Source organism: Hetaerina americana, unplaced genomic scaffold (genome assembly GCF_022747635.1).
Source record: "Hetaerina americana unplaced genomic scaffold, ioHetAmer1.1.p SCAF_60, whole genome shotgun sequence".
NCBI classification, from domain to species: Eukaryota; Metazoa; Arthropoda; class Insecta; order Odonata; family Calopterygidae; genus Hetaerina; species Hetaerina americana.
In genome coordinates, this window is record NW_027287206.1 from 2,534,377 (window position 1) to 2,559,456 (window position 25,080).

General features: G+C 36.5%; 1 protein-coding gene across 1 annotated transcript; it reads left to right on the top strand.

The window, feature by feature from the left end:
- The first annotated feature begins 5,174 nt into the window (after positions 1–5,174).
- On the top strand, positions 5,175–22,556 carry LOC139695595 (acyl-CoA Delta-9 desaturase). The gene is made up of 5 exons (XM_071594394.1): positions 5,175–5,292; positions 9,340–9,470; positions 14,747–14,952; positions 22,013–22,198; positions 22,280–22,556. Exons 1-5 carry the CDS (start codon positions 5,175–5,177, stop codon positions 22,554–22,556), a joined length of 918 nt encoding a protein of 305 aa, XP_071450495.1.
- Positions 22,557–25,080: the final 2,524 nt, after the last annotated feature.

The window sequence follows — 25,080 nt, forward strand, 5'->3', positions numbered from 1 at the left end:
TTCATAGTATGAGAGCATAGCTTCGGGATGCTTCTCATACTTCACAATATATTTTGCATCAGTGCCTTTGAATTTGTGGTTTAAATATTTAGATGTGTATGTTTTGTGTACATTGTAATTAGTCAATTTTCTATTTTTCCCCTTCTGAAGTTACAATACCCTGCCTGTCTCTGCAGCCAAGCCAGGCTTAGTGCGTTTTCATGGCCCTGCTGGCATGCAAATAAAATTATGAGAAAAGTAACGGTAGCACAGGAATTTTAGAAGAGAGGATTAGGTAGATGGACGAGAGAATAAAATGGAAGACCGTTAATACATAATTAGGAGGAACAAAGTAAACGTGTGAATAAGGAATTAATAGGGCTAAAGATTGCCATTGTCCAGGTTTGTAGACTGCAGATATAAGAATTGGTTCTGCATGACAAAAACCGTAAACAGTAATCAACCTGAAGGTTAGTTCAGTAGGTAATGGTAGGTAGGTTCACCCAATAAGCCTGGTGCCATGTGAAATTCACACATCAGGTTAGAAGGGCCAGTTCCTTTCCCTGTGCCGGCTATGGTTTAACAGGAAGATCTGGATCCCAAAAATCGTACCTGAAGGTGCTCCCGAGAGGTTTGCCTGGGCCCTCTAGTCAATAGTTCAATACTCTAGAAATGTGAAAGAGCTGTAAGAAATTTCATTCATACACTTTACATTCAATGTACAATATTAATAGAAGTAGAAAAGGTTTGATACAATCGAAAGATTTTAATAGGAACACTGTGCTGACAGGAATATGCCATAGGGTATGATATGAAAAAGGATATGATATTTGTGTAGGATAACTTGCTTCCAAACATACTTGATAAAAAGAAGATTAAGGAAAAAAAGTATGAGTTTTTTGAAGAATTTTAAGGGTTGAGGGAAACATGAAAGAAAATATAGTATGCATGAGAGAGGAGCTTGGCAGCGAGACTTCATTATACATGGTTTATATAAAAGTTTCGGAAAAACAGATTTGTTTCAGATATTGCTACACTGCCTTAAAATTCTGGAAAGTACACCCCATGAGCATCATTATCACTTTTTCCAGCAGCTTTCGTAAGATTTGAAGGCTCCCTGTTTGGCAGATTCTGGAAGGTTCTGAAGGGTATGCACGCAAGCCTCTTTGACAGCACTTAGGGTTCCATGGTGTTGTCCTTGTGTGGAGAATTCAATTTTGGGATTAATAGGAAATGGCCATCTGGTGCCAAGTCGGGGTTTTCTTCAATGTGTTCCAGAAGGCAAGCAGACACTCAACTCTGCACTTGGTTGGCCGTGACCTCCTGGACAAGTTTCTTTTGTAATGCCAACTTTTCAGTGATAATGGGGGCACTGTCATCTTATCAATACTATCTGTGATCATGTGCACACTTAACCGATGATCTGAATTCAACCCTTCATACATGCCAGGTAAAAATTGTTACTGATACTTGTTAGACAAGCCTTTTATCAGTATTAATTTTCATTCTGATAAATTATGAGACGGATTTCATTGACCATGGTGGTTTTAAATGTTACCGCTTAGTGCCTACTAATAATTTGCCCAGCTGCTGAAATGGAAGGATGTATCTCAGTGAGCTGCGTTAAACCTGGCTTTTAACTTCGGAGTCTGGGCTGTGTAAAATCTTTTTGAAACTTTCCAAATTTTAATGGCAGAAGGCCCACAGAATGGTGCAAGTTTACTTGACGATGAATGAATAAAATGGTGATGAACTTGAGAAGTACTAAGACCTTTGAGTCATTTTTGGGCGATTTAATGATTAAATTGGGCGCAATTCTAAATGCCATGTTATGCTTAATAACTGGTCGTAACACTTTTCCACTTGATATCAAGTGGAAAGTGTTACGATCAGTTATTCATTGTAACTTCTACCACATAACGCCTGAAGCTACTCAATTTGACCATGCCATCCGTGCCGTTTTCCCATGATCCACAGTAATCAACCCGGAGGACAGAGATCACGTATAAATACAATGTGTATGGGTGCGCACGTTTGAGTGTCAGCACGGGCGTGTGTGAAATGCACACATTTACCAAGAAGCCAATTTCTCGTTCCATTAGTACCATCAGCGATTTCCCAGGAGGGACTGGCTCAAGAAAAATGACCACAGCTTGGGTGAAGCTGAGGCAGCGCCCAGATGTGTCAACCGGCATTTAACTCGGACTCTGCTGACAGTACTGTATATATACCAGCACTCAACCTGCTAGACTTCTACGCCCCCCAATAGACCATTACAAAAAACGAAGTTTCATTGGTTGCATTACTATATCGCTTTTAATTTTCGTGGTATTTTACAACGTCTCAAATCTAAGGAAATTTCGCAGAGAGCGGAAGATATCGCAGGGATACAAGTTTGGTGGTATAAATAGTATCGGGTACAATTTTTTCCTGACGTGACTACGTCGCACCGCTCAGGCTCGGTGGTGGGAGTTCTGGCCTTACAACGCGACAATCACCTTCAAGCGTTCGTTCAGGTTAGATAGTGTTTTTCGTGGACCCCTGTCGAGTGACTGTACAACCCAAAATTCAGCGAACGATTGAACATCGGTACGCCATCAAATTTTGTGTTGTACTGGGTAAATCGGGAACGGTGACGTTGGGTATGATTCGCCACGTATCCAAGGATGAAAGCTTGTCACTAGCTGTTGAAGTGGCACAAGCTCTTCACAGTGTAGAGGGCGAGCCCTCGCGGGACGGTCGTCGACATCAAGGATCGACGGCAGCGTACTCGTGAAGTGCTGAATTCAAATTGTCGGTTAAGTGTGTGTGTGATCGCAGACCATATTTGCATTGATAAGATGGCATTCCAAATCATTATCACTGAAAATTTGGCGATGCAAAAGATTGCGTGAAACTCGTCCCGAAGGTCTTGACGGACAACCAAAAGTAGTCGAGTGCCTAACGGGGAAGACCTTTTACGACGCGTTGAAAGAGACCCCGACTTTTTGGACAACATCGGGAGATGTAAGTAGGACATTCGAATAGGACAGGGAAACAAAGTAGTGAAGTTCCGAATGGCATCACCTCCTCCAAAAAAGCCTTGAATGAGCAAATCCATAGTGAAAGCCATGCCCATCGTTTTCTTCGATGCCAAGAGAGTGGTCCACTATGAATTTGTTCCCGACAGTGCTTTTTATCTAGAAGTACTAAAAAGGCTTAAGTGAAGGGTAAGACGGGTGAGGCCAGTCAGCATTGGAAATTGCATCACGACAATGCTCCAAGGTAACCGACTACCAGAAGAAAAATGTCATCCCGACGATTCCCCAACCCCATTACAGTCCCGACTGGCACCAGCAGGCTATTTCCCAAAAGTGAAATTCTTCCTCAAAGGAAACTATTATGGGACCCTAAGTGCCGGTAAAGAAGCTTGCACGCGTACCCCTAAGGACATTCCCGAATCCGCCTATCAGGGAGCCTGCCAGTCGTGGAAAAGGCCTGACAAAAGTATGTCGACGCTCAAATGATGTACTTCGAAAAAATTTGTAGCATTGTAGCAATATTTGTAGTAAATCTATTTTTCCAAAACTTATCCCGATACATTTTATAAAAATAATGTTATTAATCACAGCTTCGATTTGCTACGATTTTTTGTCAACTTTAAGTTTAAAAATATATTTAACATGGTGGCATTACCATAGCCTCGTCTTAATATATACAAATGGAACAATATAATGTTACATCAGCGACAGTAGCAGGTGTTAGAAACTGCCAGAGAAGCTAAACGAACCTCTCCAACCTTTAATGAAGAGACAGTAACACCTTTAAGAAGCTTACAAAGGCTTCTCCTAAAATAAAACTATTTCTTCCAGCCCATGTCAAGGTTGCAACACACAAAGGAATAGAAGTTCAACGGTTAAATGAGGGATTTTAGTCAGAGACTGCAGGAATACCGCCGTATGTTAAAAAGCTGTTGCGTATACTTACGTAGTTTCAATTTTGGATTGAGACAATTAAATTTGTGGTCCACCAAACTTAGCCAAATAAATTTTATAAAAATAATTCAATCAATGAACAATAAAGAATTTTGGAATTCCTTATTAGTGTCACAGGTAGATAAAATAATTTGGTGTGTTTTCAGTTCACCTGAAAAATAATTGATTGGGTAAACCACATGTTACGATTTTTTTCTATTTGTTTCTTCGCTTCAAAAATTCGATTTTTTACCTGCACATAGGCTTAACAAGATCACGCCATATGCGTATGAGTCGTTTGAAACGTCGCCTGTTATTTTATGCCGAATGAACTCTTGCTGAACTATGAGCAGTTAACAACAACCAGCGTGGCGCTTTTGCTGCCCTTCAAAATAAGAAAAATCTAAAACCTAGAAAAATGTGCAGATACAACTTTACTCCTTCACTTTACTGCTACACATAAACTTTAGCAGAGCCCACAAAATATTAGTTAGATTATCATTAAACTCGTAGTTAATTTTATTTAAAAACCTCGTAAAAATTCGAATTGAAGAGCATCCCTGTAATGTGGTGCATTTTACGCCGAAGAAATAAAAATTTTCATACTTAGCGAAAGATTTCTCTAAAAAACTAAGTTTCTGACAGCGAATCCACTCAGCCGTTAAAGGATAACTTTTGTTGCATGAAAAGCGAGTGCTTTAAAATGATTGTCATAGGAAGCAATATATCGCCATTCTGGCAAGTGTCGCCATTGAAAAGTCATTGGAATTCGGCAGAGCTCGTAAGCCTCAAAATGTCTACACCAGTTGTGACGGTCTCTGCCGACACATAACCGCCCTATTATGTAAATAGTCCGTAATCTTAATTCGCTTGAATTCAAATTGGAATGCAAATCAAGCAACCATTTATGCCCCTATTGTTATGACGGAATAATAATGACGAACCCACCATTGTTCTTTGCCTGCTATATTGTCTTCAAACCATGAACAACCTCTTCCTGGTTTATTTCATTTTCATCGGCTTCACTGTGCAGTTGACTATTTCCTGAGACCATGAGTGATATGTCATGCAACGAAAGTTCTCGCGATGAAATCTCCACAGAAAGGTTAAAAGGTAATCAAAACAGCAATTTTTATCGAAAATCATTATGCATGAGTAACTGCAAAATTTTAAAAATATTATTTATTTCATGCCGAAGACTGGAATAAACCAAAATGGAGAGATGGAGTAAGTGACAATGCAATGGTTAAAAGAGAAATATATTGGCCTAACGTTTTGCTCTTCCTATACCTTCATCTCTCTGCACTTTATGGATTGATCCTCGTTTTTACTGAAGCTCAACTTAAAACAACACTTTTTGGTGAGTTCAAAGTTAGCCTATTCCCAAAAAGTAATTTTTCGATTAATCATCATAGATTATCAAATTCAGAATTTTTTTCCTGCAAGTCCAAACCACCTGTTGTGAGTCAATCTCTTCATCCCCTCTTAGTTCCTGCAGATGATGATTTCATACATTTTTATTGCAATTCATCCATGTGACTTCCTCTCTAATTATTCCCCACTACGATTCCATAGTTATATGGTTCCATGCAATTTCGACCTGCCACTCAAATAATGCAAGCAATATTGGTGTGGCAGGCGGTGATTCTACTGGCATGCAACATAAAAATTGGGTGTTCGTAGAAAATAGAAATGTTAATTAATTCGAATTAGGAACTCAGTTTCATAACTGTGGTACTATGTTATAAATCCGGTATCCAAGAGTAAAATATTTCTCCACGCATACGAGACGGGCTTCTGGCTTGGAGAACAATACATAAAGGTTAGATGAAATCATGACCACATAATAGGTCACAGGGATTAAAAAAACGCTTTCTTAGCGCTGTCATTTGCAGAAATTCTGGTCTGTTTACTTTCATAGTAAATATCCCAGTGTCAATTTATTGTTTCTATCGCATGTTTCTCCAATATTATTTACATTATCTCTACATCTGCAACAAGGCGGGACTAGTATATATTTAGTCATTAATGTCTGCTATAATCGCAAAATAGACTTTCCAACCAATATACATGTGAGAGATACGTTTAAATAGCCCTCCGCGAGTGATTCTCATTTCAGTTCCCGCAGTAATCTAGACGTTGTGACATTTTCCGGAAAAAAATTCACTAACTTGGCCTCTTTTTGCTACTCGCGATCTCATTCCGCAAACACACCAACTTCGGGAGGATCCCGTATATGTACTACTAGTAGCATATTGTTGATAAGGAATAGGGAAATATAGCATGGATTTTCACCCTCTCATCATATTTCACAAATTCCAAATCCTAATTTTCCGTCAGCATTTCCACATATTTGCAGTATATGTTACCCCTGAGGGATTTCGTTGGTGACGTAAGGGATACATCTATTTATTTTCTGGCTACGGGCACAAATCTTGCCGATCCGGGTTGGCAAGCCCGGTTGCAGCGACCGCAAGGGCGCCTGCCAACCCAGAGTCTACGGGTTTGTTTCCCGCCTAGATGGTTTTCCCTTCATGAAGGGCTTTTCTATTTTTTTCGCGAAAAAATCCGATGCGGCGTATTTGTGATTATTTGTCCATAGATTTGCTTTTCTACGTGAACCCACAGAAATAAATATCGTCTTTGTCTTCTTCAGTGGCAAAGACGTTTGAACCCAAAAAGGCACACTTGCAGTGAGAGAAGTATATTTTGCAAGTTATTATTTTGCGACAAATGGCTGACGTATCTTAAGTCTAAATACGAGAATATACCACATTTTCAGGTTATATAATACCATTTTTGAGTGCATTCAGCGTTAATATTTAAATCCTCATTCTTAAACAATGTTAGTATAAAACCTCTACTCCTTCATTTTATAATTTTGGAACTTATATATTCCATCTGCTATTGTTATCTCGGTCACCTTACATGTATAGAAGGATCAACTAAGCTTCCTATCCTTCAAAATTAATCCTATAATCGCTCTTCAATAAGAAGGATTATATTTTTTTTAACAACATACCTTTACATATCCTCCAAATTTTGATGTCCCTTCTCAGATAATTTCTTAGTAAATGCAATGCACTTGTTCCATCAAGTCTTCGAAAATATGCGGGAGACTTTGTTTTCTAAGGACCTTTAAACTCGCCTTAGCCACAAATATTTGTTGATGAAAAACATCTTCCACATTGATATTTTTCATCAACAGAAATAATGGTGGGGAACAGAAAAAGTAACTTCCACCTACATCTAAATTATGAGCAGGATAAGAAAAACAACATTTCATTGTTTTTGCAAATAATTCAGTAGCAACGACATTTATGATGTGTAGCCATGCATTATCATGGCATCAGCCACATATCAAAGCAAAATCATCCAGTTTTTGCTTTGATATGAGGCCTTTTGTGATTAATATGGTCTTTGAGATTTTCAATGCATCCCTATAGTATGCTCGATTTGCAGTTATGAGCGCTGGTACAATAATCCATTCCCTGAATATGGAAAAATGAAATAATCATAATTTCCATATTTTGGTTTTTTATTGTTGGTGATACTGGGGATTGACATGTAGATCCTTGCTGTTCTTGCTCAGGATCAATATGATGTAAACTAGTAATTCAGGATTAATATGATGTAAGCAAGATAAACCTGAGTGAAACTCATCTTTTCAATGTCAACTTCAGCTTTTAGCCAACCTGGACACACACTTCCTGTTGCTCCAGTACAAGCAATCTTGGATTCCACAGCACACAAATATGTCTCTTGTACAATTTTCCTGTCCCTAATGTATGGGTGTCACCCGATGAAATGTTCAATATTCCTGATAGTGATATAAACATTATTCTCTGATCCTCTCTCAGAACGGCAGCAGCAGTGTCAATGTTCACTTTTGTAAATACAGTGAGTGGAGCTTCAGGTCCACCTTTCTATGAAATTAATTGTCTTCCCTCTTTAAACATTTAAAATCATCTTTTAGCTGTGCTTCGTGGAAAAATGGTCTCTATTAAAGCCTGCAGTAGGATTACGTAGACCTCTGCTAACAATTTGTAATGGCAAAACCAAGATCTCAATTCAAAGTGTGCATGCCTCATCTGTTATCGTCATATTTGATGTTGGCAATCTAAACATATTTCAAATTACAATGGCTTCCTCTAAAGAACTACTGGAGTCAGATCAATGAAGCATTTACCGCATATGCATTACATAATAATCCTTTTATTGCCATGTGTAATAACTAAATTTGGTGCAAAAAATGCCGGGCTGTTTTACTACAGGATGCAGAATTTATTAAAAATAGTTACTCAAAAATTGTTATGGCAAGTTGTTGAAAATGTAATAAGTTATATAATAACATCATATTATATGAAGAAGTAAAAAAATGAAACATAAAAATATGAAATGACCAATTGAAAGTTAAATATATTATACCGCTTAAAATGAGTTGCTTAGAGTGATGGTGGCACTCTTGGGGAAATTATCAGCAGCCCTCACAGTGACGTTGGCACTCAAAGGGTTAAGCTATCAATATAACATGTAATCAAATTTTGGTAGGATCAATTGTGTGAATAAAAAATATACTCCCTCTTTATTAAACATTTCTCATAAATTCTACAAAAATTATGGCAAAGTTGTCATTCTACTCTAATGAACACATTCTTGGAATCAACATTGAAAGGCACTCATATTATATTTCATATTGTACTGAATATTACACTATCCCTAAAACCATATTTGACCTTTTTTCCCTTATGGCTTTTTTAATCATCATCTAGTATTCTTGCATTGAAGCTACTGTCACCTATCTCATATTCCCCTTCCACATCTTATCTAAATGGTCTCAACACAATATTATTCAGCTATTGTATGAATTTTTGGTCTCCATTAAGTTTGGCAATGCACAATTTTATGTGACTTATCAATGCTGCTGAATAAAAGTAAGTTAAGCTCCAAACACCTGCCCTGTAACATGGACATTGCTTTGCCCATTTACTTATTTGTAACAACACCTATACATTTATATTTCACTTAATACCTTCTAATACCTAAATATTCATACCGATATTGCACAAGTTATGAGCAGCTCTTCATGAAGCAAAATTTAATGATAACCTCAACAATAGCAATGAGGCTGGTGCATTAAAAATAAGTGTGTTTTAAGAGTTGGAAGTGCTACATGAAAGTTTCAAAAGAACCAGGAAATGGGTGCCCAAAATTTTAAAAACTAGGGACTACAAAAGATAATATTTTTTGCATAAATATTACCTTTTATCACATATACATTAATTAAAACATATTAAAATGTTTATAAACAATTGTAATGATTGCATATAGTCTGTGTAAATTTATCATTTCTACTTAATTTTTTATTATTTAAACCCTTGACTTTCTTCTTACTGCTTTGTTACAGCTTTCTCCCTAGTTTTGACTGCACCATTGGGTCTGATGGCGGGAGCCCATCGGCTATGGGCTCACCAGTCTTATTCTGCTACTTTACCTTTACGAATCATTCTCATATGCTGTCATACATTATCTGGGCAGGTAATATCCTTTTCTCTTTCATAGAATAAATATTTTTCTGTTTTAAATAAGCTTAGATATTTTATGCATGAAAAAATAATTATATTCAGCTACATAGTGAACAAGCAAGTAGCCAGTCATATGAAAAATGTTATTCTATTAATTTGTCGTTGTCGAACCCCTAATATTTAATCGCTTCATAGCTATTAGTTTGAATGATATCTGAGGTCCCTGAAAAGTTGGATCATGTATTACTCTGCAGTAATTCCTCCTACACCATAAACTTTCTCTGATTGAACATTCAGAGTAATCACATGAAAATCAGTAATCTTGAGGTAAAATTGCTAGAATAAGAGATAGATATTGTTACTTCTCTAAACAGAACTCTGGTTATGTGATGAGGATATTAAAAGCCATGCAGCAAATAATTTGAAAATTCATTCATATTTTTGTAGGTAGGTAGACAAAGGTTGTGATGATGCTCTATTGCAAAGCCTACCATCAATGCTTCTCTACCAAAATTACTTTAAAATCATTGAAAAGATACATGAATGTTTCATTGGTGTATTAAAAAGGAAATCAACTCAAATTGGTATTAGGGTCCTTTACAGGTCCCCAAAGGATTGTTGTAAAGCAGTCTTGAACTTTTTCAATTGTTTCTCATATTTTGTAGCATTTAATAATATTCAAAATGCAGGTACTTTATTCAGCAATTTCAGTGGCTATGCTTGGTAACTCCGAACAAATAAGGATTTAAATGTCTAAAGTAATTTTTCGGTTTCAACATGGTCAGCAGTTTGCCCACTACAGTTTGTTACCAGTCTGACATTAATTGACTCATTTTTACCATTCTCTCATCTGACTATCACAACACCTTTGTAATCACATTGCTCTTAAAGTGAGATACTTTTGCCTAGTATTATCATGGAAGAAGTATGTGGCATATAATTCATCCACAAATTCCATTCTCCCGGCTGAGGACATCATTAGGGAGCCAACTAAATAATTTATTTAATTAGTCACTCTTTCTCTGTATCTCACTGAGGAAGGCCTTTGAGAATTATTGGCAACTGGAAAAAAAGCAGTCCATGATTACTATTTGGTCATAAGGTGTCTTTTACACACAATACTGAAGTGATTACTATCTTTCTATTGAAAGAAGATGGTCATTTTGCTCTCTCAAATGCAGCTCAAATCAGCCCTGAGGATAATATGGCCACATGTTTGCATTTTTGAGAATAAATAATGCTAGGATTATGTTATGGACAGATAGGTACATGAGAAATTATGAAATAGGGAGGCAGAGAGAGGAAATATAGATATTTAATGCAACATGAGCTGAGATGGAAGGATAGCAGGGATTATTGGAGAAATTAATGAAGAGCAACATCGGAGAGGAAGTGATCCAGTAAGGAATTGCAAAAGAATTGAACAAAAGGTAGGAAGAAGTGTGTAAACAGAGCAGATGAGTGATAGACTGTCATTCATTGAGGTAAAAGCTAAACCACTAAACTTGATCATTAAGAATGTGTACATGGCAACTGGTAATCGCCGGGAGTAAGAAATAGACCTGGTATGTGATCAATTAGAGAAAATAAATGTGGTAGTTCGTAAAAAGAACATTTGGTTATGATTTGATTAATTGGTATTGGGGGGATGGGGGTTGGAACATGGTAGTGGGTGAAGAGATAAATAGGAGTGAGGAAGGGCTTTGGAGCAATGAATGACAGTGAGAAGAAAGCAAAAGAGGTCTGCAGGATACAGAGATCAATCATAACAAACACTGCAATAAGCATAAGAATATGTAGCAAATGCCAGGAGATTCATTGATAAATAGAATTGATTATGGTTAGACAGAGTGGGGAACAGTGTGATCAATGCACAATTTCCCAGGATCAAATGTGGATTTATATTATCATTTAACACAAATGAAGTGCAATGTCAGGTTACAGAGGATAAAACAGGGATGAAAGTGAAGAGAATAAGGAAATGGAATGTAGAAGCATTAACCTGATAGAAAAGGAAGGAGTACTGGGGGCAATGGAAAAAATTATGGGTGAGGACAGGTCGATGGGTGCAGTACATAAAATGGTAACATAAAAAATTGATATAAAAAATCACAAATGAAACTATGGGGATAATTAATTGGAAAAACCCAAGGAAACCATGAATTACTGAAAAAATGATGAGAAAAGATGAAGAGGAGAGAATGTAACAGAATAATGTGAACACAGAATTAAGTACTGGAAACTATTTCTTGACACGGGAAAGATTCAAGAGAGATGCAAAGAATACAGGATATTTACATGGTGATAATATTAGGCTAGCAAGCTAAGACAAAGAAAAAGAATAGCATAGTTGGGGGACATAGCTTAGGCCCAGGCATCCTTGATTTGCAAGACAAAAAGGACATTAGGTGAATTGAAATCAAATGTCTGTAGGGCAATATCCCTGCAGAACTACTTAACTGTCTAGGAAAATGATGAGGGAAGAGTTTTTATGAACTGCTTTATAGTATTTATCAATGAGGAATTTGTCTGGATGATTTCCTAAGATCAATGTTAGTAACCCAAAAATAGACAAGGCAGTTATATGTGAGGACTAAAGAGCAATAAGTTTAATGTCACATATATTAGTTTGATTTTGCAAACATCCAAAGCTGTACATACTTAGGATCATTAATGAGAGCATAGAGAAGAGATTATATGATTACTTATCAGATGATCAGTTTGGGTTCAGAAAAGGGAGACACGTATGATACCATAGCAGTAATGAGGTCACTAATCAAGAGGAACACAGAGCGTAAACAGGATAAGGATGATCCTACCAAATCAAAAATGGATGCTACTTTGAAGCCACCAAAGCAGTCAAACTTAAGGCATTTTTTGCAGCTTATACTGTACTAATCGAAATTTATTCCATGTTTGGCTTCTTACTTACTCCCTTGCATCAGCTTCTCAGAAAGGAAGTTGAGCGAGAAATGTCAGCAGAGTCAAATGCTGATTTCAAATCTGCAAAAAATTTACCAGCTTTCCAGTGGTTTAAATGTGACAAAATCAATCTCTTCCACTAGTATTGGATGTTGATGTTTAATGATTTGGCCTATGGGTGGTTATTTTGTATATTTTCAGCAGGGGGAGGGAATGCTAATCACATTTGCCTCTAGATTACTAAGTAAGGCAGAAAAGAATTGCATACACATACAGAGGCTTTCGCTATTATGTTTGGAGTAAAAAGTTCATACAGTATTTGTATCAAGCTGTTGAGAGATCACAAAACCCCTTTGGTGCATCTTTGAGGATACAAAGGGAATCCCATAATTGATGGAAAATCAACTTTAATGCTGGGTGATCCCCTTACGAGCTTATGATCAACAGGCCTAGTACATCAAAGCAGCCAAGATCAGAGTGGCAGATTTATCAGTGGCTATCCCTGTGGATTTATTATTTTAGTGGCTATCCCTGTGAATTAAGTGTGGAAAATGGGGGTTTGTGAAGACAAACAGGGCACCATGTGGTCCTCAGTCTGCCTTCAACCTTTGCATTGGTTATTTCAGCCAAATTCACTGCAACTTAAAAATTAGCCACAGTTCATATATCAATGGTTTCAGTGAGAGATTATCAAAGGATCTGAGAAAACTAAGCATGTTAATCCTTACTGTGGCCCTAAGATCTATCTATTATCCATTTTTCAGCAGTTATCTAAATTATGATGCTGAAATTTTTGGCCATAGCCACTCTACAAAATTAATTTTTACCCTCTGAAAACATTCTGGGCAAAAACCTATTCATCCTAAATGGAAGACTTTGGACCAAGCCTGTTTAAGTTCCTGGTCACTGAGCTTACTTATATAATTATAGCTCCTGCCCAAGTCATTAAAGTTGACACCAGAAGGTAACTGTGTGCTCAAAGGTGTGACTAAATCAAACTGATAAAATAAGTTATTATGGCAATAAATTGCAGAATCTATTTCTGTTGTCAGCCTGAACTACTTGGGCAGGAGCTTAAAATAAAATTTAAATGAATTGGGGAGGGTATGAGTACACTAATTTGTTACAATTATTTGCTCATTATAAACTATTATTTTCAATATAAAACAATTTGTTCAGAAGATGGTGTTAGCATAAATAATAAATGCAAAGATGGATTAAAATTACTCTATGCTGTCTCCTGGTTCAGATAGTTATTGCTCATTTGATCCATGAGGTACATTTATCCTCTCAAACTTTTGTGGCGTCAAGTGACCAATAGACCTGATATTTTTTACAGGAAAGCTACCATTTGAGGTAAGTACATGTATAGGATGAATAAAAGCGAACTACCACCACATTTTCATGCCTTGAGTAATGAGATTCAGTTTTACCCCTACACTAAATTAAACACTTCGATTTCAACTGGTATTCTTCCTGCTTCCCATCATTCCATTCTAGATGCCTATTCTTTTCCTCATCTGCAACTATAAATAGCATGACATATAGTTAAAAAGTAATGGAATATCATTGAAATTTCATGTGAACCAACATGCATAATATATATGATAGCACTGTTACAGTCTAAATTTTAAATCCTAATGACTAAAAAGCCAAACCAAATCCTAATACCAGTAGGTTTAAGGAAACTTTCAATGCCACTGATAAGCAATAAATGCATCCTAAGTCTAATATCACATTAATTAATCAATTCATTAGAATAAAAAGTGGATTGTTCATGTTTAAGTACAAGGGTATGGGACAAAGTGTAAATATGCCTTGGAACAAAAATATCACTTTGATCTCTAGCTGCAAAAGACACCACCAGAAAAATGCAAATGTTTGATAAACAGAAAGAAAACATATATTCATGATATGTTAGTGTAATTTGAGATAAGTGAAAATTTAAGTCTTTTTAAGTATTTTTCTCAAATGAACTACAATGTTTACTTGCCTCTATACTATCCTTGGCAAATTTAATAGCTACTCTTCTCAAGAATACCATTCATAATAAGATCCAAGTAATAATTTTTTATTAAAGATGTAATGTAGAGGATATGATCATTATGTGTGGCAATATTCAGATGCTTCCTACATTTTTCTTAATTTAATCTCTGAATTTAAAACTGTTAACACTGCATGACAGTGCATTGAAAGAAAGAATATATTCCATCTTCATTATTATCATTGCACAAGATATGTTTAAGTGCCTTTAAATACAAAAACTTGATCTTGAGTGTATCATTTGTATCTTCGATATCTATGTATTAATGAAAATGTGCATCAAAGTATGAAATGAGGTGAAACAGTGTTCATTTATGCTTTCAGGGAAGTGTTTATGAATGGGTGCGCACTCATAGACTACATCACATATCATTTGGGACTAAACTGGACCCATATGGTCTGCAAAAAGGCTTCCTGTTCTCCCATGTTACCTGTCACTTGGTACACCAGCATCCAGACATTGATAGTCTTTATCAACAGGTTGATATGTCAGACTTAGAAGCAGATCCCTTGGTAATGTTCCAAAAAAGGTAAAAGTCTAATTAAATTCATGGTTAATTATCAACCAAATGGCACCCTTGCAGTCATCTTAATAAGTATGGTAATAATAATAATAATATAGAATATGTACAAAACACTTGCCACACACATTTAACATCCTGCAGCTTCTATCTACATGGTTGACTTGGTGTTTTTAGACTTAAAAAATCTTTCGTAAAGTGTATCATAGCCACTCACAAAGCTAGAAGCCTAAAGCATAGATAAACATATCCTAGGCTGAAATAGAGATTTCTGAATGGTCTCATACAATCAGTAATCATAGAAGCTGTTAGCACTAATGAATTAGAAGTCACTGAATTTTTTCACCAAGGTATTCTCATCAGGCCTCATTTATTCATCCATAATATTAAGAACATTAAAAATATGGTTGATAGTAAAATATGCTTATTTTACAGCAATGCAGTAATTATTAGGTATACCAGTAACCTTGAGGATACAAGAACACATTGGTGCAGCACAAGGTTTTCCAGAAATAAACTTTAAAAAGTGTATGGTGAAGAATTTTTGTAATAATATTAGTTCTCTCCTGAATACCTATTACATCAGAAATACCAAATTACCTTTAATTAAGACTTCTTCTGGGTGAAACCCACAGGAAATATGTGGGTGGATTAGCAAGCAAAATATTAGAATATATTAGACTATTAGACAATGCTATTTTTGACTATTTAGCCTAATTTAGAATAAGCTGCTAGCATATGGGATCCTCATGGGGGGCATTGATTGCTGAATCATACTGTGTTCATGTAGAGGAACTAAAGTTGTAAAATGCTTTAGGATAAGTTGAGTAGCATTCCAAAATTATTAGATGAACTAGATTGGGAATCACTCACAGAGTAGAGTTTAAATTACAGATTCAATCTGATGAATAAATTGGAAGCAGTTATTGTGATAATGTTGACAATATATCATTAACCCTCTCTTAATATGGAAGGAGAGATCATGATAGTAAGATTAAAGTGATCAAGTGTAGAACTGACTGGTGGTTTACGGTGTCATTCTTCCCATGCACAATAAGGGGTTGGAATAACTGTAAGTAACCACACTAGGGGATCAATGAATTTTTTTTTCATTCTAACTATTTGCTGTCATTATGCTTAGTATTATGTCATTATTTTATCTAATCTTAATTTCTCCTCCTTGTCACCAGCACTTCATCCAATTTGAATAGAGAAGTATTCCACACTTAGAAAGTGTAGTGCATGTATCTATAGCTATCATTAACTACATTATTTGAATTACTTTACATGTTTATTTTAATTTAAAATTATGGAAAACTGTATTTTTTATGCTGCATGCCCAGTAGTGGCTTCCTGGGTACCATTTAGATAGATGTAGATCCACTATTTTAACCCTCTTTGCACTTGTACCAAACAAATTTGTACCATTCTCTACCCTATAGAACAGCTTTTTAACTTATGTTCTCTCTACAAAAATCATTCTTATCATCCTTCATAAAATCTGCTTATCAAAATTTTCTCCTGAGATTTGGTGGTTGTGGTAGAATAGCCCATCAAGAGGACATGCTGAATTCATTACCTTTGAATTTGCATGAAGCCTGGTGCACACAATAGGTTGCCTTCTCTGGCCTCGACTCAGAAAATTTATACCACTATTCAGCAACACTAACTAACATTTTTATTCAATCTGTGTGACTTTTTGGGCACCAGATCTTCCTGGGCAACCAGAGGTGGTACAGGGAAAGGAATTGGCTCCCATTCCCCTGATAGGTGAATTGCACATGCCATTGGGCTTAGTACTAGATGAGCTCTATCCTTATCTAGCTATTCAATCTTCAAGTTAATTACTGTGCCTTTGTAATCTTAACATTTAGAGTGGGCACTTTATTTGAGTTCCAGGAAATACACTCTTCCTGCCTCCTTTGCACTTCTCCCCCATTATGCAAGTATCTCTTCATTTATTTTCTTTTCCATCTATTTTACTTTTTCCATCCTCCTGCACACCTATATATGGAAACCCTTCAATGCCTATTATTTGCTCTAATGATCAAGTTTCTCTGCCGCACAAAGCTAAGCACATCATGAAAGCATTCATTATTTTTCCTTACCCAGCATTCTTGTCATCAATTCCACCCCCTGCATGGAAGCTTATTTGCCTTATGATATTCTTCTTCAGATATTACTATTTCTTTAATACTTAGACCATTTTGGTCCAAAATAATGGTAGAGGTGATAGATATATTAGGGTGCCCCAACTGCTAAGGTCATTTTGCACCTCTCACAACCCAATATGTTCATATGAAAGGTGTGAAACTAACCTAATAAGAGCACTATCAACATCAAAATAACATTGAAGCAAGATGCAAGCTGTGTCGTTCATCACTTGCATGTTACATGAGTCATAGGAGACCAGGTTCCTTCAAAAAAGCTATTAATTGGCCCAGGACATCTGGGTAATTGCCTGGCACAGAAACGAGGTCTCCCTCAATGTCCAGCCTGCTGTGCTCTGCCCGGGATTTCTTTCATTCTGTCTGTTCATGACAGATGGTCGCATGGGGAGTCGCACTTTTCACACAGAGGTGGATTTTTCTCAACAGTGAAGAGGTAAGATTGTACCAAAGCACCGTACCCTACTCTCAATCATGTGATGACAACTTCTTCGGTCCATTTACTTTTGACAGAGGATGACTACACTGAAGCCATGGATTTCACCATGCTAAGCTTGTTACAGGTAACCAGTCTTCAAGTGTCATTCCCCTGCTTTTGGGATATGTTCTTAAGAACCACTTTCAGATCATCAACCAGTATTACGGATGATTATATGTCAGTAGCATTCGCAGACTCCTTCTTCGCTGAAGCAGTCTTCTCATTTCCAGTAATTCCCATGTGCACTGGGACCCACAGAAAGGATAATTTGACAACCTTACTGTAGATGGTGGGGAGAGACAACTGTATTTCCTGGGTGATAGGATTAAATGGGAGAAAATGGGAACAGTGAATCCAAGTGAAGAAAAAATACTTTAAAGTGCCAAGGCAAAGAGGAGTATTGTGACCTGGGTTTGCTCTGCTTTGTTGGATTTCTGTTGCCCTTTGAACCGCAGTGGTGCTCAGCTGACAGGATCTTCTTCTCCAGGTACCCACGCATGGCAAATGCACAGTGGAACAAAGCCCAGGCATTTCTGCTCTTCTTAAAATCAGCCGGTCCACTTGATGATGAACATTATCTAACTAGCAAGGGAATTATTTCCCAGTGTTGTCTCCCCATCCTTTTAATTGCCTCTTATGGCAAGCGGGGATACTGCAGGAATATTCTCTCTCCCCCTTCCCTCAAGGGTATCCAAAACACTTACAACATAGGTAAACTGTTCTACTTGATTTAGTTTTTGTCCTGCGATTTTAATATTTAACTTAGCCTTTCAACCTCCTCACAAATCTCATTATCTTCATTTTCTACAGATAGATCTTCATCCCATACCTATCAGACCGGATATCTAATGCCCTTAGCAATGATTGTAACACCTTGACCTACTGGCTAACTAAAGCTTGATCATCATCAAATCTAACTGCTTTCATGAACTGCCTAGTTTCACCCCTGCTTTCTTTTGCTCACTAGTAAGCTTTGCATATACACTGAAAAGATAAGGCAGTAGTGGCATCTCTGACTCACTCCCCTCCCTGGCACTGCCCATCTTGCCTCTCCAACCACCACATGAACCTATTACCTGTGCAGTCCATGACATACAGGTTTTGGATAAGTCAGATATCCCTCCAAACTACTCCCACACATTCATTAATTCTATTCTATTTACTAATTTTAGAGCAATTCTCAAGATGCATCAAAAGGGCAAACATATTATGATTATATTATATTTTCCTCTTGATTAGCGCTCTCATTACTACTACAGCAACATGTGTCTCCCTTTTCAGAACCCAAACTGTCCAAGTCCCCTGAGTAATCATTTACCCTCCTCTTCATCCTCTTATTGATGATCCTAAGGATGTACAGTTTTAGATGTATGCAAAATCGGACTGATGCATGTGATATTAAAGTTATTGCTCTCTAGTCCTCACACATGACTGCCCTTGCTATTTTTGGGTCACTAACATTGATCTAAGGAAATCAACCAGCCAAATTTCTCACTCATAATTATTATGAAGTAGTCATAAAAACTCTTCCCTCATCATTTTCCTTGACTGTTAAGTAAGTATTTCTGCAGGTGGACAATGCTCAAGTGTTCCTGCTCTTCTTGAAATCAGCCGGTCCACTTGCTGATGAATTTTATCTAACTAGCAAGGGGATTATTTACTGTTTATCCCCATAGACTTATTTTATTTCAATTCACCTAATTCTCTTTGTCTTACAATCAAGGATGCATGGACCTAAGCTATGTCCCCCAACTATGTTGTATTCTCTTTCTTTGTTTTAACTTGCTAGCCAAATATTATTACCATGTAAATATCCCATATTTTATACATCCCTATTGAGTCTTTCCTATGTCAATTAATAATTTCCTGTCATATCTTTAATAGAGTGCATGGATTTCCTTATTTTACTTCTCGATAGTGCTTCCACCTTTCTGAATAGTGCACCCACATCTCTCCCTTCCTTTGCAAAGTATCCATATCATCACGCTGAATTCTTTACCAAGCTTTTTAGCTAGTTTCCCACCCTAATTTATTATTCATCTCTTGGTGCTTTCCCTACTTTAGCCCACATTCACTACTTTATCTATGTGGACATTCAGTAAATATTTATTCAATTAGTTCAATGTTTTTGCTTGATAAACTAATGAAGATTCTTTACTTAGTCTGCCCTTTAGTGTCAGGTTCCATTTTACAAGATTGGCTGTGAATAGATCACACAGCAAAAACCTTGAAGTGTATTGGTAAGAAGGTTTGATCTCTACCTCCATACTATCAGAATCTCCCATCAATATCTTGGGCTTACATTATTAAATTATTATAATTAGCGGAAAATGAATGTCATAGAGCATGTTATTAATGGATGCTGGCAAAATGAAGTATCGTAAACCTAAGCCCTAATGAATATGACATAAAATATCCTTTGACTCTATCTCAGAATATTATCATTGAGGATTTTCTCTGTGAAACCACATAATTTCCCATCACAGGCAATTTTCAAGAACGAGAAATAACTTCCCCTACCATGCATATATACCGTGTTTTCCCATTGATAATGCGCGCATTATCATTACAAAAATGTTCATATGATCAAAAAAAATGACGATGCACGTTATGTAAAATAAAAATTGAAAAAAATCCAAACATTTATATACCTGTGTACACAATAATTTAAAGAAGAGTCTAGCACAAATAAATTAGTCTGGAAGCATGCCTTTCTAATTGCATTCTATTTTTACAGATCTGCTACTGTTACAGTTATTTCATCTTAAAAGTCCATGAGAAAAAGGACATGCGGTATCTATACAAATTCATGATAACTACTAAGCTCTAGATGCACATTACACATAAGGTGCGCATTATCGATGGGAAAATACGGTATATTCTAAGCCTAACTATCAATGTTAAAAGAAATATGAACTGCTTCACACTAAACAGTGATGTTAAAGGTCGTAACACAATAGGTATCAATGATATACATTACAAATGCGCAAGAACTTAAGCTTTAAAAGTTGGACCTTAGGAAATGGGCACAGCATTATTTAATAATTCACCTCAATTATTAAAAGAAATTGAAAGTGTTGGTAGCTTTAGAGTGAAACTAAGGGAATACCTGCAAAAGGAGATGTTCTATTCTCTCATAGAATACTTAAATGGTCAATCGTGTGACCTGTTGTGAATTTCTACATATTTTTGTCTTATTCAATGTAATTTTTCATATTATTTTGTAGTATGTTGTAATTGTTTACATATTTATGTGTAATTTACAATCTCTCATTTATTGAAGTGCCTTATATTATGTGCAATTGGTCCCTTGTATTTTATCCTGATTGCCTATATAGAAACAAATATTGCTCTAACAAATTTTAATAATAATAATCGCAATAACTTGTTCTTCAGCTATGCATGTTTTTTACCTTCCTTAAGTTCATCCAAAATTCCAATTTTTTCCTCCCGCAACTTCAGTTTATCAGCATTCTGCCATGTATTACGTCTTCAGGAATGTGTTTTACTTGTGCATACCAATGCCTTTCAGTACCTCCTGCATTCTTGTCCTGCCTTCCAGTTTCTCCCAACAGTTTTGCTCTCTCTCTCTTTCCCTACACTGCCTGGAACTTCATTGTTTATTTTCCTTTCTTTTTTCCTATTTTTTATCTTCTCCAAACCCATATATCAAAGGTGTCCAATCTACACTTATACTCCAGTCTCAACAACCATATGTCAGAAATATAAAAAATTATTCTCCATTATAAGTTTTCCCTAATCCTTTTCTACATTTTTGCTTGAGGCGCCATCCGTTATATCTTACCTCTATGCAAATGCTTCTTTACCTAAAGCAAATCTTCTTTTAATCTCCCCACCACTCCATACATCTTCATCCAAAACACTTCCCAATTAGGGAAATTGTTCTACCTGTTCTAGTTAATGATCAGCCAACTTTAATGATTACCATAGCCTTCGTATTTCTTGAGAATGTCATTACCGTGGTTTTAATAAAAGTAACATTTTATTAAGAGCCATACATGTCTAATTATCGATATGTATGGTTCTAAGATTACAAATATGCTATTATTCTATATACTACTCTTCATGAGGCGTCAGAGATAACTTGGTGATATTAAAGCATTCTATATCTTCAGGAATTCTTAATATATCACCAGAATTAGATATGCATGTAGGGATAGAAGTAAACAATTTTTAAATTCCATGATAAATAGAGCTTCCATAGCATATTCTAAATTTATAATCTATGCTTGAAAGAGTAAAATAATTTAAAATTATGCACCATTTTATTTAAGTATGATTTGTAAGTATTTAATAGGTACCTATAGAAATAATATGCAGTGCTTTCAATTGTACAAACCACTATGTACATATAAATGTGTTCCATATGAAAGATTGGGTTAATTTTGGAAATTTTTTTCAGATTTAAATGGATATTAATAGCCGTATTTTGCTTCCTTCTACCAATAAATGCACCAGTTGAGTACTGGAATGAGTCAATATTAGTCTCTGTTTTTGTTATTGGTTTTCTTCGCTTTGCCTTAAACACTAATATCAACTGGTTAATGCACAGTGGATATAACATTTGGGGACTCAAAATAGGACAAAGGTATGAGAAAATGTGATTTGCAATTTCTTGCCCAATTACATTGCTATTTAACAAGTAACTATAAAGTCCTCTCACTTTCAGATATCCATCAGGTGATGATAGCACAATATTTCTGGTTACCAAGACATTTTGGCCAGTCTATCATTATCTTGTGCCCAATGATTATCGATATAGTGAAATGGGTGGCTATGGGAATGATCTCATTACAGCTTTTATAAACAGTCATATTTTAATGGGCACTGCAAGTGGAGCAAAGACCACTAATTCCCTCATGACAAAAGATGCATTAATATTAGCAGCTAAGAGTGGTGCTGCTTTGAAGAAGTGTTTCAGTGATAAAATCAATGAGAAGTCATAGCATTTAACTAAAGAAAACCATTCATTATGTACTTCACAAGGCAAATTTTAAATAAATAAATCATTCAAGGGATAAGCCTTTTAATTCCAACTGCCTTCCTAACTCCTAATTGGACTCAAAATAGATAAATGCATATTTTATCTTATAATTTAATTTTTTTAATGCAGGTATCAAAACAATCTCAAGTAAGCATGTGTTAATGAACATCTAAGGTATTGGCTTCAGCTAAGTAAATGTATCTAAAAATAAATCAATAAGGATCACCAATGAGCAAATGAAATGGATTTGTACAATTCCTGAATAATAGGTATATAATTTTAATTGAAGCCATCCAGGAATAATAAATCCATTGTTTTAATGTCATAATCAAGGAGGTTGTGATGGTTAATGATTCATGCGTCAGCCATAGAATTGATATTTTATGTATGCATACCAGCCTTCAAATGTTGGCAATGGCAGGGCCGAGAAGAGACCAATGGAAAATGGTATGAGATCAGGAAGCAGTTACCCCTTGGCTCCGATTACTGACCCACAGACCACATTCCGCTCAGGTATGTTATTATGTATTTATATATTTATATAACTAATGAATTTGTGTAAGTTATTATTGAGATTATTGATTTTGATCTTCCCCTGATATAGCCACCAAAAGTGGAGACCCCAAAGTTATCCAAACGTGAACCTACAATACTGACTACAAAATAATATCTTCCATTTCCCATGATTCTACATGCCACTTTAAGTTAACTTTATTTCTTTTTTTTTAACTTGTGTGTCTATCTACTATTATATTTTGTTAGTGATGGTGCATTGTGTGAAACTATGAACAGGATGCCTAAGGATAAGTTAAGAGGCAATAGGAATTCAGTGAGTCATGTGCCCATACAGGTGCAGTCATTGTGTCTGCTCTGGTCTGTCCAATTGGAGGGGCATTTTAATTGATCCAACATCAAGAACAATAATGCCGAATTTTGGTTAGCAGTGGTGAAACTCAACAGACATTATGCCCAAGAAGTTGAGGGTATCACCAGCCCACCTCAGAGCAATAAGTGGTTGTGGGAAGAGCTAATGTGACTGTTTTCAATTTCAAAGCACTAACAAACTAAGCAGCTCCTGGGGAACAAAGCAATTGGCTACCGGAAGTCAGAGCAGCTTCCTTGCAATATCTGTTCCCTTGCCAGCAGTTTGGTTCCTGGCAAATCAATAAAGTCATCTACCATAGCACATGCATGTCATAATCAATTCCAAGCAGCGATGAATCTGGCCAATTTCACAACTCTAGTGGACAAGGTGGCGGAAGTGCTTCCATTTCCACCAGCTTCCTTGAGCCTGCTGCTCAAGATATTGTTACATAATATCTAAGAGCCTTCCCAAGTAAGCTGCTGGGAAAGGGTCTTTCCTTGGAGTGCAATTCCCACCAGCCAGGGAGTTCTTGATGGCTTGGTTATCTCAGGAAATTCCAACAGAAATCAAAGATATGGCAAGAAACCACCAATTACTTGCAATGGGCCATGGCTGTTTAGCCCATGGAGGGGCTAAAATTCCTACAATGGAAAGCTTCAGAGCACTTTCCCCAGGCTGTTTGCATGATATGTCCACTAAAAGGCCAGAATGGTGGGAAAAGTCTGCATCTATAACTTCTTGAGGCATGGTGGCTGCCCACCACAAATTTCCAAAAACATTCGGCTGGAGATCCAAGGAAAGGGATAACGTGATGTACTCGTATACTTCTTGATGTGGGAGTTGTTGGCTGAAAAAAGCTAACATAAAATAAAAATCTCGGTGACTACATATTTCCCACATCCTCTTTATTGGTATCTACTAAGGATGAATTCATATCAATAAAGCAAAAGTATTCTATGATTATCCTTATAACTCATTACCCTATTCTTCTTCTTTGAATGTGTAATTTGTACTCCAGTCCAAATGATTTGATCGTAAGTATGACTAAGTATGAGTAAGTAATGAATCCCCTTTCAAGGGGGACTTTTATAAGAGACTACTCAAGTGAGTAATCATATATCAACATAGGACAACCCAACTATGTAGAGATGCTGACAAATGTCATGGGATGTGCTGGCTGCATGAATTCAATGGCTCTCCAACCCCATTCTTGGATCCATGGCCGCATCATTATGATATGTATAGAGCAACATTTGCCAGCGTGATGAGTAAGAGTTCAGTTGACCTAAAATGCCTACCTATCCTTTAAGAAAGAAGCCTACACTTCATGGTGCTTTCCCTACCCATCACAGGATAACCGACACATTCTTCCTTAAGATAACTGGCACACTAGAATATCTGTCCAGCATGTTGCCATGAGAAAGGGATTGACTCAAGTTCTGTTAGTGTGGACAAAATGGGGCCTTTCAAAAGGCAATATCAAATGCATTTAAGTTCTCAGTTCTATTTAAGATTCAGTTCATCTAAGGGCAATCCTCAGGAAGGGCAAACTCATATAGGTGACACTGATTTAAAGCTTCAAAGGCACTTTTAATTCCACCCCAGGTGCTAGCCTTGCCAA